The following is a 16423-nucleotide window of genomic DNA, read 5'->3' on the forward strand; positions in this document are numbered from 1 at the left end:
GTTTTGATTGAGTGATTTTATTCCTTGAAATTTGGTTAAGCATTTTCAGTGAAGTATTGTGTGTGTCTTGTGTGTGTCTTATGGCTTCTAAAATAAATCAGTACATTTCTCCAACAGTATCTAACTTTCTCAAAGATTTACTATGCTGGCTGGAAACTGTCTACCATCTTATTGTGTCTCAAAGGACTAATTATTCCTTTAAAAAAATTATTTATTTATTTGGCTGTGCCAGGTCTTAGTTGCAGCAAGCGGGATCTTTAGTTGTGGTATGCAGGATCTTTTAGTTGCAACATGCAGGATCTAGTTCCCTGACCAGGGATGGAACCCAGGCCCTCTGCATTGGGAGCATGGAGTCTTAACCACTGGACCACCAGGCAGGGAAGTCCCAGGACTAATCATCCCTTGAGTTCCTGTATCATGTTGTCATTCCTTTAGAAGACAAAATTCCTGGCTCCTCAATAAGAAGGTCCCCCTGAGGGAAGACCTTTGTTTGCAAGCACAATGCTTGGTATCTAGTAGGTGCTCAATAAATTAATGAGTAAATATATATTAATAAATATGTATTAAAATAAAAATAGGTCATCAATAAATTTACTGAGCATCTAATATATATGTGTATGTATGTATGTATATATATATATATATATATATATATATATATGATGAGATGTGCTTCACAATGCAAAGGTATGAAAAATAACGAACATTTTAAAATTTTGTGGTAACTCATGAAAAGAAGCTTAATAACACTTTTAAAGTAATTTAATAATAATTTAAATGTTAAAAATAATTTTGATCTTTTTCATGGTATAAGAAAAATAAATTAAAAATAAAATTAAGGAAAATAATATAGGAATAAAAAGGCAATTTTGAAACTTAAAATGTAGAAATAAAAAGGAAAGTTTGAAATTTAATTCTTTAAAACTTAATTCTTAAAATAATTACTTCAAACAATTATTTTAAACTAGATGATTTCCTTTTATATAATTCATACCCACTACATACACCATTGGTCTCCTAGTAAGATATTTATCAACACAAAGAATACCAGTGTGAGCCTGATTAGTGAGTAAAATCTATGTGAAGGCTTTATCCCTATTCCTGTCTGCCCCATTATTTTTATCAATGATCTGGATAAAACAGTAGAGAGCATGCATCCAAATGTGTGTGACATGATACCAAAAGGCATAGATAATAAGCTAAATGACAGTCTTGAATCACTAAGATATCAGTCTGGAATGGTGGGACAATTAATAAAGACCAAATTTTAAAAGATTAAATGCAAATCCTACAATTATAGGCCCAGGTTCACAACAAATAGCGTGGAAAGACCTGAGATATATAGTCAACTGTAAGTTCAGTAACAGCCCACAATTTGTCACTGATGATTTAAAAAGCAATGCAGTCTCAGACTACATTACAAGAAAGAGTATCATTCAATTATTAGTTATCTATTTATTACTCTATGCTAGGTGCTGATCAAGAAAAGTAATGTTCCACTGCTCTGTGTGCGATTAACTCGCCTGGTGAATTAACTTGCCTTTGTGTTTATTTGAAGACCTGGTACATGGGAGATTCAAGCTTCTTAGCTCCAAGAAGCAGAACTGCATATAAAGATGTAAAAGTTTGGAAAGACAGATTTCAGATCATTTGAAAGGAATTATTTCTCAAATAATCTAAACTGTTTTGTTAACAGTGGATATTTACCTTGAAAGTATGGGGCTCCCAGTTGCTGGAAATATTGGCATTGGGTAAATCATGTTCACTGGAGACTCTCCGAGGATTTCTCCACTAAAACAAACAAACAAACAAAAAATAGAGTAGAAAAGAGCTGCACTTCTCATAGGGCTTTCCCTACTTTCACCTGGATTGTGGAAGGATGGGAACGCATGTCTTCTAGATGTTCAAACATGGTGGATGGGCCAGAAAGGAGGAAGGGTATGTGGGTGATAGACAGCATGGGAGAAAGATAAACTGATGTCACTACTGGTCATAACAAGCACAACACTCTAAGTATAGAAAATACTGTCTAGAGAGGCCTTCTGAGAATGTTTCTTTGTTGTCTGCTATATAAAATCCCTGGGCTGACTCCTTTCTGAAAAGTCCATCATAAAGAAGTGCTTGAAACTCCAATTACAATCAAGGATTTTAGAATCAGACTCCTTTTTCACCTGTGTGGCTGCCTGGAAGTTTGAGAGCCATCTTTTAGAGATGCCTGCTTTGGATAGGAGCCCCAGCTAAATTCCAAGACCTCTCCAAGATCTGTGGCAATTAAGAATTTCAAAGGCTCTAACATTGAGAAATGTTGTTGCATTTCCTACCAGGGAGCCCATTTCTACAACTTCCACAAATATGACCACAGCACTGGTCAAAGAATAAGACTGTACTTTAGAAAGCAAATTTTCACTGTATACATACACTGTAACAGGAACTAGTTTAGGCCTGGGCCTGGGGATATGGCAAGAAGCAAAACAGAAAAAAAGTTGCCAGAATAAAGAGACAATAAACAATTAGTAATAGAGTAAGTAAGATATAAGTAAAATAACAAGTAAAACAGGTAGTATGTCATATAAAGTGACTGTGTAGAAGTCTGAAGGCTCAAGACTAAGTCAAAATCTAAGATCACATCATGCTCTGTAGCAATTAGACATGGCAAAAATCCATGGAGACAAGGAGATGGGAAGGACTAGGGAAGGAGATGGGAGGTGATGGAGGCGAGGTTAGGAGTTCTGGTTTGCAGTTTCAAGTAGAGCAGTGAGGGAGAGCCTCACCGAGAGTATGATGGTGACCAAAGACTTAAAGATGAGGGGATGAGCTGGGCAAGAACCTGGGGGAAGGAGGCATTGGGGGCCAAAAGAGCCAACTCTGAGGGGAGAACATGCCCAGTGTGTTCGAAGAGTTGCCAGAAGCTCTGTGTGGCTGAAGAACAGACAGTGAGTAAAAGAAAGCAGAGATGAGGTCAGGGAGGGAAGCGGAGGGTCTTGGCCATTTTGTTCAGCTTTGGCTGCCTCTATAAGGACTTTGGTTTATTCTAAATAAGGAGGGGAACATTGGAGGGCTTTGAGCAGAGGAGTAACATGATCTGATTTATGGGTTTTCTTTGTGGTTCTTTTCTTTTAATTTTTAAAGAGATTTTTTTTTTGGATGTGGACCGTTTTTAAAGTCTTTATTGAATTTGTTACAATATTGCTTGTTTTATGTTTTGGTTTTTTGGCCGCGAGGCACGTGGGATCTTAGCTCCCTGACCAGGGATCGAACCCATATCCCCTGCATTGGAAGGCGAAGTTTTAACCACTGGACCTCCAGGGAAGTCCCCTGCCTTATGTTTTAAAAGAATTACCCTGACTACTTGGTTCATTCTGAAACCAGTGAACAACTAGACTTAGGAAGAGAAACCAAGACCCACAATTCACAAATTGCATCATTGCTCCCTCCCTGTGGTCTTGGTCGGGTTTTAGGTATTTAGCCATGACATGTATGCTATCATTCTAAATGGAGTGTTTCTGGACAAAAGGATAATGAATAAAGTCAATATTCGCATTTAAGGAGTTGCTGAAGGTATGCTGTCAAAAGTAATCCATAACATGCATGATGAGTTTTTGAAAACACCTCTAAAGCCAATGAAATTCTTGGGGGAATTGTGTATATAATAGACACGAAGGACAGCTGTACATGGTGAACAAACAGTTTAAAGCAGGATTGATCAATGTTAGGTAATAGTCGAGGCGCAGGCTACTCCGGCATCTTCTCCCAGAGAGGACCCAGGGTACATCTCGCTAGGGCTCTTGCATCTTGCTGTGCTGATCTCTTGCCCTTCCAACCCACTCAGACCTGTCCTCTTTGCAGGCTCCTTAAAAAACAGTTAAACCAATACAAAGACAAGTTGCAAGCCATACATGCCTGCCAGGAAGAAAAAAGTTGCAGATTTGAAACAAAGATTCACGAACTCACAACCAACCAGGACAGTCTGTGGACGAAGCTACAGCTAATGGGACAGAATCTACAGGTATAGAATGTGGGAGACACTGGCCATCTGGGCCATCTGAAAGTCTGACCTAGAATCTTCTGGCTGAGGGTCGGCTGCAGCCTGAGGCTTTGCACCTCACTCTGATCAGCCTCTTCCCTTTCCCTCTTCTCTCCATACCCTGACCAACTCCCCTTTTCATCAGCCAGACGATATCTTCCACTTTTGCGAAGGAAGTGCCATTGGGAGAGAACAGCATCGGTACCATTTAGAAACAATAGACCTGGGGCAAAGAGGTTCTTTATAGCATTGAGCCTTAAACCTTTAGTCTCAGCATCCCTTTTAGAGACTAACAATTTTTTGAGGATCCCAAGGAGCTTCTGTGGGTTATATCTATTGCTGTTTACCCTAATCAAAATTAAAACTGATAAGTGGTTTTAAAATAAATTTATTAACTAATTTGAAAATGCAAATAATAAATCCATTATATATGGAACATTTTTAAATAGTAATTATATATATTTATATATATTTAATGAGAAGACTGGCATTGTTTTACGTTTTTTACAAATCTCTTTAATGGCTGGCTTCAGAAAAGACAGCTGCATTTTTCCTAACTGCTTCAGCATTTGATCTGTTGCAAGATGTTCTGGCTGAAGAATATGAAAACATATGGCCTCACACAGATTTGCAGTTGAAAAAAAGAGGAGTATTTTAATAGCCTTTTCAGATAATTGGAGACCTTCTTTGATACTACACCAAAACATGATAAATGATTGTTTTTTAAAGGATGGTTGCAATATTGAATCTGAAACCATATCTCTTTCACACCGTGTTTCATTAAAATACAATATTCTGTTGTGCTTTTTGAATGAATCTTCTATCCAGGCATGATTTTATATCATCATACACTGGTCATTTGGAAGTTCACCAAGCTATGCCGAACTTCCTAATGCTCATCCATTTTTACATTTAATGTAAAAATCATTAAAAAATCATATTCATTAATACTACCATGAATCTCATCAGAAAAGTCTTTAAGAATTGGAAAGCAAGCAAGCTCATGGTAGCGGATGCAAGTTTTCCAAAATTCTAATTTTTGCTTAAAAGCTCAACTGTTAAAATTGGCAACACATATCATTGTTTTCCTTACTGTCACAGTCTCACTTCATTCATTTTTGAAAAAATGTTTGCCAAATAACCGTCTAATTCTTTTGCACAAGAGGCAACTTTTATATTTCAGTAAACATAAGAAGTGTTTTATGCATACTTCCCATTTCATCACATATAATATTAAGAAGACATGTGCTACTAAGAAAAATAAGAATTTTTGCTACACCTTCAAGAATAGTCTTTTTTTTCTTTTTTATTGAAGTATAATTGATTTACAATGTTGTGTTAGTTTCAGGTGTACAGCAAAGTGATTCAGTTATAGATAAATACATATATTCTTTTTCAGATTCTTTTCCATATAGTTTATTATGAGATATTGAATATAGTTCCCTGTGCTATACAGTAGGCCCTTGCTGTTTCTCTATTTTATTTACAGTCGTGTGTATCTCCTAATTTATCCCTCCCCCCACTTCCCCTTTGGTAACCATAAGATTGTTTACTATGCCTGTGAGTCTGTTTCTGTTCTGTAAATAAGTTCATTTGTATCATTGTTTTTTAGATTCCACATATAAATGATGTCATATGACATTTGTCTTTCTCTGACTTCACTTAGCATAATCATCCCTAGGTCCATCCATGTTGCTGCAAATGGCATTATTTCATTCTTTTGATTCCATTGTGTATATATACCACATCTTCTTTACCCATTCATCTGCATCAAGGATATTCTTAAGAGGAGCTGCCTTTTTTTTAACTGCAAGTGCACGATGGTAAGAATACCATCACTACTAGCACTGCTTGGTGATGCTGCCTTGATGTGTGGTAAACACCAACAACTTTAGCTTTACTTACTCTTGATTTTGTACCATCAGTGCAAATGTCAACACAATGAAGAGGCAGATAACCTCTAAGTGTTATTGTGAAAATAATTTTGACCTCATGGACCCCTGAAAGGGTCTCGGGGACCTCCAGGGGTCTGTGGACCACACTTTGAGGGCTGTGCTTTGTAGAGAGCACACCCCCCAGATTTTATTCCTATGGCTTATTATGAAACACCTCACAACATACCTACCTAAATGGATCATTATGAATGTTTTATTGTGATACTTTTTAGCTATCAATCCAAGATATCCTGACATTTCCAGATATTCCTTATGATATTTTTAGAACCTGAGCTTTCAGAACCTAGCATTTTCCCAAATTCCTTGTGATTATTCTCTGTGATGTTTTAGAATCTGAGCTGTTCTACCTTTAGGTTGACATTGAATTAACAGCATAAAATAAAATTAACAGCAATGTATTTAGAGACAAAAAAGAAAATCTTGCATTAAAATTTCCTATTGGAATATTAAAATTTAATGCATAATGAAAAAGTAAGATAAATGTTCATTTCTGCATAAATAAAGTTTTCTTTACCCAGGCAGTGTTGCAGCCCCTTCATCCTTCATCTTCCTGGCAAAATATGGTTGCCAAGCGTGACCATGGAAATGGTGAAGAAAGTTTTCAGAGGGGAGGAGAGTCTTCCCAGATCAAGGGTGCCACTGAGGATGGTTCAGAAGAGGAAACACTTCCTAAGTCCACTGTGACTGATGGAAGTTACCAAGGTCCAGCACATGCAGAACATGGTCTACCAAACTCAGAATCACCAGAGGCCATTTTGCAGCCAAGGTCAACGCAAAGCACCAGGGCACGAAGCCAAGCACAAAAGACCTCGGAAGAAATCTTTAGTTCCCTACCCAGTTCCCAGGAAGGACTGCTGCAGGACGCCTCCCAAATCGCTCCTGCTGAAATGAATAGTCCTGCCCTGGCACCTGTGGAAAGGAAAGGGGCAGTTAACATCCAGGAGGGAAAGGATGAGCTGGAGGAAGAGGAACTGCAAGAATTGTTGTCAAAACTCATGGATGCCTTCACTCTAGAAATGCCTTCAGGTAAGATTTTACACAATCACTAGAGATAGCGATGGCCACGGAGTTAGGCTGCCTTTTAAAACACTTGATCCTATAGCTCTGTATTAGCCCTACAGCTACGATTCATCTAGTGGGTAACAGAGTTGTGAGTCTTTTGGACATTAATAATCTCTCTGAACTTGATTTCTAGTGTTACCTAATTGATGGGGTTATTGTGAGAATTAAAAGTGATAAGCCATATGAAGTTTTAGTATAGCACCTGGCACATACCAAGAATTCAATAAATACCTATTATTTCGTTATTGCAATTGTTATTATCAACAGTACTAAAACATATATAACTGGGCAGCCTGATGTTACCATTTAAAAATGGGATAAGAATGATGCTCTCTTTCTAGATAATTGACTAAGGTCTCTGTATGATCAATAATACCATCATCATCATCACCTTCGTAAGTTATGTCTCATTGTTAAACCTAAAGGCTCTTTTTATTAATACTTCTTTATTACAGCTATGCTGTTTTACAGTGACATTGTCTTACTTATAGAGTATTTTGTCATCTTAATGTATCTATATCTGTATCCATTTCTTTTTAAGAAAGTGTAAGATCTTTTATGTTGGAGTGATCATATAGAGACTAAAACAAGGTGATAAAACAAGGATAACATTCTCATGTGTTTCTGCATCAAAGAAGGCCTTCCCAAAATATTTCTGAGTTGGTGTATTAGATTGCTAAGACTGCCATAATGAAGTATCACAGATCGGGTGGTTTAAACAATGAAAAAAATTTTTTTCTCACGCTCCTGGAGGCTGGAAGTCTGAGATCAAGGTGTCAGCAGTGTTGGTGTCTTCTGAGGCCTCTCTCCTTGGGCTGTAGATGGCTGTCTTCTCCTTGTGTTTTCATACCATTTTCCCGCTGTGCATGTCCCTATCCAAATTTCCTCTTCTTATAAGGACTCTGCCCGTATTGGTTTAGGATCCAACCACATAAACTCCATTTCATTTAATTAACTCTTTTAAGACTCTATCTCCAAATACAGTCACATTTGGAGATACTGGGAGTGGGACTTCAGTATATGAATTTGGGGAGGGAGACACAATTCAGTCCATAATAGTTGGTGAGCTATAAAATGGGAACATGATAATGTCAGTTATATATTGAACTGGGTAGAGCCAAGTCAATGAAGTAATTACTTGGTGATTCTAAAAATATCTACTGTGAAGAGAGTTGGAATTATAATCCTGTATTAGAGAAAACAAGATCACAAAGATACCAGAAGCATGCTCAGGCTGCCTGAGACAAAGACTGGATGAGAACTCCCTGTGCCTGATTCTTAGGCCAGCACAAGATTCCACCCACTTATTTCCATCTAAACATCAGTGGGGTCATAGTGAGTATTCAAAGCAAAGTCAATATCCACTTGACCTTTTTAGGAAAATTTCACATAAAAATTTGACTTTTATTTTAGAAACTATTTTAGGATTTCACATATTCATCTCATTTTTATTTTTTGTTTCTCCAATTGAGTTTATGAAAGCTGTCGATTTTTAAAATATTGTATTGGGTCAGCCCTCACAAATGTAGTAGGCTATATTGTACATTTCAGATTCCTAATAGACTAGGTCTACTACACATATTTGGGAGACAATATCCCAGCACTGCATGCAGTTTGATACCTAAAAGATCCATGCATATTTTAAGTAACTTTATCAAGGTCTATACATATAAATGTATCTGTATCTATATATACACCCATCATTATATCATTTAAAGGGAAATCATGAAAGGGCAAAGTTTATTTTTAAATTCAGATAATGCAATAATGTATAAAGATGCAGTTAGCATTATCCAATCTTGTAGATAATATAAAAAATATATTCTCAAAAAATTTACCTCTGCTTCCATTTACAATTTAAATAGAACAATTGAAATGTTTCCGTAGGTAGTATGCATTATTATACAAAAGTGCTTATGATATTAGCAGGGAAGTGCATCTTTCCCTTTTTGTTATTATACTGCATTGTATACTTTGTGATAATTCAGTGAGTACTAATTGACAAGATTTAAATTTATAGTCATTTCTTTTATATCAGTTTTATTTCTTTGAGGCTTTTAAGCATAGGATCTATGTTAATCTTCATGGCTAATATCTACATTTATTAAACATTGCCATTCTTCACTCAAATATTTCTTACTAAGTTTGTATCCTTATTCAATCAGGTATTGAATATGATTCTGTTTGTAAACTCTACTTAGCCACTGGCAATATGCATTATAAAAATACACCCCGTAATTTATGCATGCTTATCAAAATCACAGCAAACATAATCAGAGACAGAAATGTGATAACCACACATATGAAGATGTGGAAAGGCAAACAAACTAAATTAAGGTATTGGTCATTTTTGTTTTATTTCTATCTCTGTTACAGATGCGTCAGATAACAGCAGGAAGTTTCTAATCGTTTTACTGCCCCTGTTTTTTATTTTTTAATTTGAGAATTGTTGGAAAAATTAGAAAGATCTATTGTTTGTAATATACTAAGATTTGCTCAGACTGTCAACATATTCACCCAGTGTGTGAGTATCCTTGTAGCTGACTAGCTTTTTGAATTGGAGCTTTGCTAACGAGTCAACACATTTTGGAAATTAAGATGAACTTTATATGACTTAAGACTTAATAAGATGAAAACGGCAAGCATGATGGTCAGTTTGGGGGCAGTTGTTGACATTAACTGAATAGAGTCTTTCAATATCAAGATCTAGGATAATAGGATTTCAGGAGACCCTGAGAGCTTAATGGAAAAGAAAAAGTGTGTAGAAGGGGTTCCCCAAACCTCTTTAAGTTCCACATGTTGGACTGAAAATCAGTAGCAAACATTTTGTTCAAATTTGCAGTAAAGGAATTAGATTTGAAAGAGCATCTAACACTACTTGCTTCTGTGGTGACAAAAAAAAAACAAAACTTAATGCTCTAGTCTTACTTTCTCATTAAATTATTTTCTTTCCCTTTCTGAGCGAAATTTCCTACTTACATCTCTGAAATTCTTTCCCTAGCTTCTCTTCCATCCCTCTTTGCCATCCGTTTACCACAGTAGGTTTCAAGGATGAGAAGGGAAGGTGATGGAGTGATGATGGGATTAGCAGGGCATGGCTGAGGGTGGGGATGTGGAAGAATTATTCCTGTTCCTTTCTTTCCCACCTGCAACCATCATCTAAACTATTATTTTAAATAATCAGAAGATAAAGTTTGGACTTTAGCAGGTTATAGAAAAAGAAAGAGCAGTGCTTTAGCAACCACAGGTAGAAGTTCAACACTGGATCTTTATCTCACTTATTTAGAAGGTAGACTTCTCAAATGCTGCCTGGGAATCCTAAGGATATATGCTGAACGCTTAGTGAATCTTTCTCTCTCTGATATATATATATGTACATATATATACACACACACATATATATATGAAAAAGTAGAAGTAATTTTTCTTGATGGGAAAAGATACACAAGAGTTCCAGCATTAAGCTCCATGAAGGTAGAAAAAAATGTCTAGTTGGTTCATCCTTCATGCACTCATTCATTCAACAAATAGTCATCAAGATTTAATTATGTGCCAAGAGCTGTGCTTGATGCTGGGCATTCATTTTGAAAGGGGTAGATTTATGTTTTTAAAACACTTTGTCATTGTGTAGAAAGCGGCTTGGAGAAGGGCAGGTGGTGGTGGCTTGGACTTGGTAGATTGTCATATGCTTATTGCTATAAGGAAAGCTGGGAAAGCTGAGATGGAGGGAGGTCAGCAAATCAAGAATTCTGTTTTGAACACATTAAGTGTGAATTGCTTGGAGACATCCAGATGGAAATAGCAGAGTGACAGTCAACATGTACAATCTGGAGCTCAAGGTCTTAGTCCAGAGTAGACATTCAATATATATTGGTTTGCTTCATTAATTATTATTGTAAGGAAGACATGGGCTCAGTATTTCAATTGCCAGAAGAGTAATCATAGAGTAGATAATCTAATACTTTTAAACCTCTATACCCATCATTCTGATAGCCTTCTCTCACATCCCAAATTCATTCAGAGACCAGATAGATTGTTAACTACATTCAAGTGAATTATTCTCCGATCGTGATTTCCTCTGGACTGTTGATTTCACAGGTTTGTCTACCTAACATCTCACTAGGCCTCTGACTATATGCTATATTAATTCAGTCCCTATATGTATGGAATTCCAAGTTCATGCCAAGCAACGTGCTTGGTGTTAGGTGCATATCTTTGGCTAGTTTTAACATTTCAAGGGACTAGAGCTTAAAAATAAAACAACCAAACAAGAAAAAAAGAACAGATGTATGAAATGAATTATTGCTTCTCTATTTCTTTATTATATTTAAAGTTTTTATAACTGTGGGCTGAGGAATAGAATATCCTAAAATAAGTTTGCCTCTGGACAAAGTTTTTTATTCAGGCAATAAAATATTATTTATTCAAGGTCCTTGTAGTTCTGGAGCAGTGTTAGAGAATAGACATTAAAACGACATGAACCCTCTCTTATGTTCAACAGAAAACAGCACAGATGGAGCCATAATAAATCATGTAACTAAAGTGTATAAAAAACTAAGCCTTTACATGTTTTATTTCCTGTGATCTTATTTTTTAAATTATACAAACAATATTATACAGCGTGCTCATTGTAAAATTAAAATGCCTAAGTGCACATGTTTTTCAAAAATGAATTCATCATCATGTCCTTCACTCCCTGCCACCTGTTTCTCAGAGGTAAAATATGTTGGCAGTTTAGTGAGTTTTTCCTTCAGACTTTTTTCTTTGCATATATGTGTCTTTACTTTCTCAACATAAGTTAGGTTGTACTTGTTTTGCTTTTTCCACTTGACAAAATATCTTAGACATTGGGCAATGTCATTTTTTAAGTGCTGCATAATATCCCAGGGTATAAATATACTATAATTTATTTATTGGTGTGTAATTCAGTGGCTCCCAATTTTTTATTATCATAAGAATGTTTTGGTGAGTATTCTTATAGCATATATCTTTGTACTCATATGTAAATATCTCTGTAGGATCAATTCTTAGAAATGGAACTTTTAGCTTAAAAATTATGCGTATCCAACTTTTGGTTAATAACTGCCAAATTGTAGAGCTTTCTACAACACAATTCCTATTACAAAAGGTCATAGGGGACCACTCAAACCATTAATCAGTAACTATAGAGCAGAGGTCTCAGAGCATCTTCCCTAGGCCAGCAGCATCCGTATCACCTGGGAACTTATGAGAAGCACAATTTCTTGGGCCCCATCCCTGATGTATTATGGTAGTCAGAGTTCTCCAGAGCAACCGAACAAACAGGATGTATATATAGATATAGAATGAGATTCATTTTAAGGAATTGGCCCACATAATTATGGAGGCTAGCAAGTCTAAAGATCAGTAGTCAGCAAGCTGGAGGCCCAGAGGAGCCAATGTGTAGTTCCAATGCAAAAGCAGGCAGGCTCGAGCCTTAGAAAGAGCTGATATTTCCTTTTGAGTCCAAAGGCAGAAGAAAACATGTCTCGCCTGGAATACAGTAAGGCAGAAGGAATTCTCTTACTCAGACTTTTTGTTCTATTCAAGCCTTCAGTTGATTGGACAAGGTCCATCCCATTAGGGAGGGCAATCTGCTTTTACTCTGTCTACCAATTCAAATGTTAACCTCATCCAGAAACACCTTCACAGACACACCAAGAATAATGTTTGAACAAATATCTGGACACCACAGTCTAATCAAATTGACACATCAAATTAACCATCATGTATTCTGAATCAGAACTCTGAGGGTGGGACCTAGCAATGTATTTTAACACTGTCCAGATGATTTTAACATACACCAGGGTCTGAAAACCACTGCTGTAGACTGGGCTTTCTGGCTACTCAGATTCGTGCTTGAAGTTATGGGAAAATGCTCTTTAAGAACCCACAACTTGGGCTTCCCTGGTGGCGCAGTGGTTGAGAGTCCGCCTGCCGATGCAGGGGACACAGGCTCGCACCCCGGTCCGGGAGGATCCCACGTGCTGCCGAGCGGCTGGGCCCGTGAGCCATGGCCACTAGACCTGCGCGTCCTGAGCCTGTGCTCCGCAGCAGGAGAGGCCACAACAGTGAGAGGCCACAACGCGTACCGCAAAAAAAAAAAAAGAACCCACAACTTGGTTGAATTAGTAATTGATCATGGTAAATGATACCCATCTCATTTGCAAGCTAGCTTAGAGAAAGGGCATTGCCATCAGGAACTGCAGAGAGATGGATTTTATTTCTTCTCTGTGCTAGAGCTTTATTAAGATCGGCTTGAGAACCTACAGGTGCTTTCTCTGAAGGACTTTCCTGTTTGTTGTTTTCAGACCTGCAATCTTCAGTAAATATGGACCTGTACTGTGGAGCTGAGCGAGTATGCAGCGCCTTCTCTGCCCTTGTTGATCAGATCACTTTGCCCAACTTGAAGTGAAAGAGTCCAGACTCAAAGGCCCCTTGTGGTGATGACGAAACGTGTTTTCAAAATCTGTACTAAAAGAACTAAACCTTCTACCTCTTTCTCAATAGTCTGGCATGAAGCATGAAGAAAATTTTATTTTTTAATGTCTCTACACATGTGTCTTTGTTCTTCAGAGTAAAGCCTTGGGAATGAGGAGTGATAGAGGAAAATGGAAAGAAGGAGCCAAGTCAAATCCAGATGTGCTGCATTTCCAATAAAGGCCCTTTCTTTGAATACATTGGTAGTAATATTCAAGTGTGTGATCTACAGGAATTCATGCAACTATCCTCTTCCATATCTGAATTACCGAACTGATGACCTAATATTCTATCTAGATGCTCCTGCTGGAGAATAGGCTTGGCAAAGAACTAAATACACACATACACACACATATGTGCATATCAGACACGCACTTGAGTGCATGCAGATCTGGTGAGATCTGAATGAACTCTGTGGATCGTACCAATGTCAATCTTCCGGTTGTGTTATTGTACTATAGTTATGCAAGACGTTACTATGAAGGGAAACTGGATGAAGGGTATACAGGATGTCTCTGTATTATCTCTTACAACGTATATGAATCAGCAATTATCTCAAAATAAATTTATTTTAAAAACATGAATGTTTCTCACTAAAACCCCACATTCATTGAATTTGGCCAAAGTACTTGTGTGCCTCCATCCTCTGTATGTATGATTAGGGTATAGATGCTTAATAATGTCCAAAGTAGTAGCTAAAATTTTTTGACTGTGAGAGCACTTAGCTTCTAAGCACCATGTATGTATTAATACGAATTTAAACCTCACAACAAATCTGGTAAGTAGATATCTCTTTTTATGAGACAACTGAGGCACAAAGAGGGTCAGTAACTTGTCCAAAGTCGTTTGGTCACTACTTGACAAAGTTGAGATTCGAACCCAGCTCCTAAGCCTGTATTCTAACCACTGCTTGCACTTTCTCTAAATAAATATTGTTATGGTTCCATTGTTTCACCTGTTTTCTTGATGTGCAGTCCATATTACATTCAGAGAGGCTCTGGGCTCTTATTTATATGATCCATAACTTCTAGTAATGTTTCCAGAGTGAAATAATGTCCAACTGGGTAGGATTAAGACTAGGTTACCCCTGTTCAGTCTCATCCTAATCTTTTTGAATTTGTTTTTCAGCCTATCATGAATTTTTTATTTTGGTTTTGTTGTTCAACATATTCACTCTCCTTCTTACTCCTTTCAGCTTGTTCCTTACAAGTTTGTTAAGTATGCCCCAGAGCACTGGTCAGCAAACTACAGCCCATAGGCCAAATCTGCCCACTGCCAGTTTTGTGCAGGCTGTGAAATTATTACATTTAAAAAATAATAATTGAAAAAATCAGATGAGGAGTAATATTTTGTAACAGTTGAAAATGACATGGAGTCAAATTTCAGTGTCCGCGAGCCAAGTTTTAAAATTGGAACACCGCCGTGCTCATGTATTTACATATTATCTACAGCTGCTTTAATTCTACAAAGACAGAACTGATTAGTTGCGCCAGAGACTGGATGGCCCACAAAGCATCAGAAAAAATTGGCAGCCCCCGTTGTGTAGTACCAAGGTGTGGGAGGAGCAAGGGGCAGGCATCTCTTCAGCGATTTATAAGAGGTAATGAGTTTATATAATGGTTTTTAAGAATATGATGCAAGACATTAGAGAAAGTAGTACAGAAGCAAAACCATGAGCCTCTGTAGAAATGGTAGTCAAAGAGTGGCAGCTTTTAATGTGCTTATTCTTCTAATCAAGTTAAAGCTGAGGCTGGACACCCCCCCGCCCCGTTCCTTCCCCAGACTTGCTTCCCCTACTGTTAAGGTTTGGCTAATCTTCAGATGCATCTGTGTCTTCTAATAATAACCCTTTGGGTAAGATTTTTCACTTAAGGAGGGCCATAAACCTTCAGTGAAAACACTTACTGAGGCTTCCTTTGGACCTGGGAAAAGCAAGTGAAATGCTAACATATCTGAAATTCAAACTGGTTGTCAACCATCAATTATAATAGAATGATTGGAGAGATGAGCGTAATTAGAGATAAAAATAGCATTGTGTCTGGAACTCAAATATATTTGTTAATTGGACTTCTTTGCTATGAACCTCATTCAAGCCTAGTCATTTTGAGAGCAAATATTTTTATGGGTTCTTTTCTCATAATGCTGTTCGTTTGATTTTTACTTTTCTTTTCAATGTAAAGTGTAACCAGTTATAATCTTAATATTTAATCCAATAGAAAATATGCTAACTGAGAAAAAATTTATACCTACTGCTATTTTATTAGAGTTTGGATTATCATTAATGATAACATTAAATATTGAAATAAAAAGACTCCAATAACATTACTTGGGGTCGAGAGCTTTTATTCATTTTGTTTCTATTAGAAGAATGCTTTATTCACCAGTTTCGTGTTTTGTTTTTTGCTTCACTCAGTTCAAAATATTCAAAAATATTCTTTCAAACAAAATTCAAGTAACTACCACCAATAACTGGTAATTAATAAATATAGTCTCTTATTGGCCTGTGCATAAACAATACAGTGGTTAATATTTCAAAGTCATGCAGTGTATTCAAGTTAAATGTGTGGCACTCTAGTTCATTAACAATGTCAAGCATCCCAAAACAATGATCAAGATGAATACAAAGAATCTGAGTAGCACGATCCCCTACTCATCTTTGGAAGCTGTTTTAACTGTTTCAGACAGTGGGATGATCTGGCAGTAATGTCGCCATTTGAAGGAACATGCTAGCAGCCTAAAAGAATGAAACTACCCAGAGAATGTGGCTTAAGCATCTCTGGATGCTCCCACCATTTCAAGTAAATAAACGATCAGTAGTCAAGAAAATATATATATATATATATATATTTAAATTCCAAGATGTGCATTAGCTCTGAGGTTCGAT

At 37.0% G+C, this 16423-nt stretch overlaps 1 protein-coding gene across 1 annotated transcript in view; it reads left to right on the top strand.

Moving 5' to 3' along the window:
• Positions 1 to 13474, top strand: part of DYTN (dystrotelin) — a 50949-nt gene extending 37475 nt beyond the window's left edge. The window contains exons 10-12 of the mRNA XM_029224681.1: positions 3847 to 4006; positions 6498 to 7005; positions 13371 to 13474. Coding sequence (XP_029080514.1) covers positions 3847 to 4006; positions 6498 to 7005; positions 13371 to 13474 — 772 coding nt within the window. The remainder of the gene's footprint in view (positions 1 to 3846; positions 4007 to 6497; positions 7006 to 13370) is intronic.
• Positions 13475 to 16423: the final 2949 nt, after the last annotated feature.

The sequence above is a fragment of the Monodon monoceros genome, unplaced genomic scaffold (assembly GCF_005190385.1).
Source record: "Monodon monoceros isolate NGI ecotype Baffin Bay Population unplaced genomic scaffold, NGI_Narwhal_1 Super_Scaffold_16, whole genome shotgun sequence".
NCBI classification, from domain to species: domain Eukaryota; kingdom Metazoa; phylum Chordata; class Mammalia; order Artiodactyla; family Monodontidae; genus Monodon; species Monodon monoceros.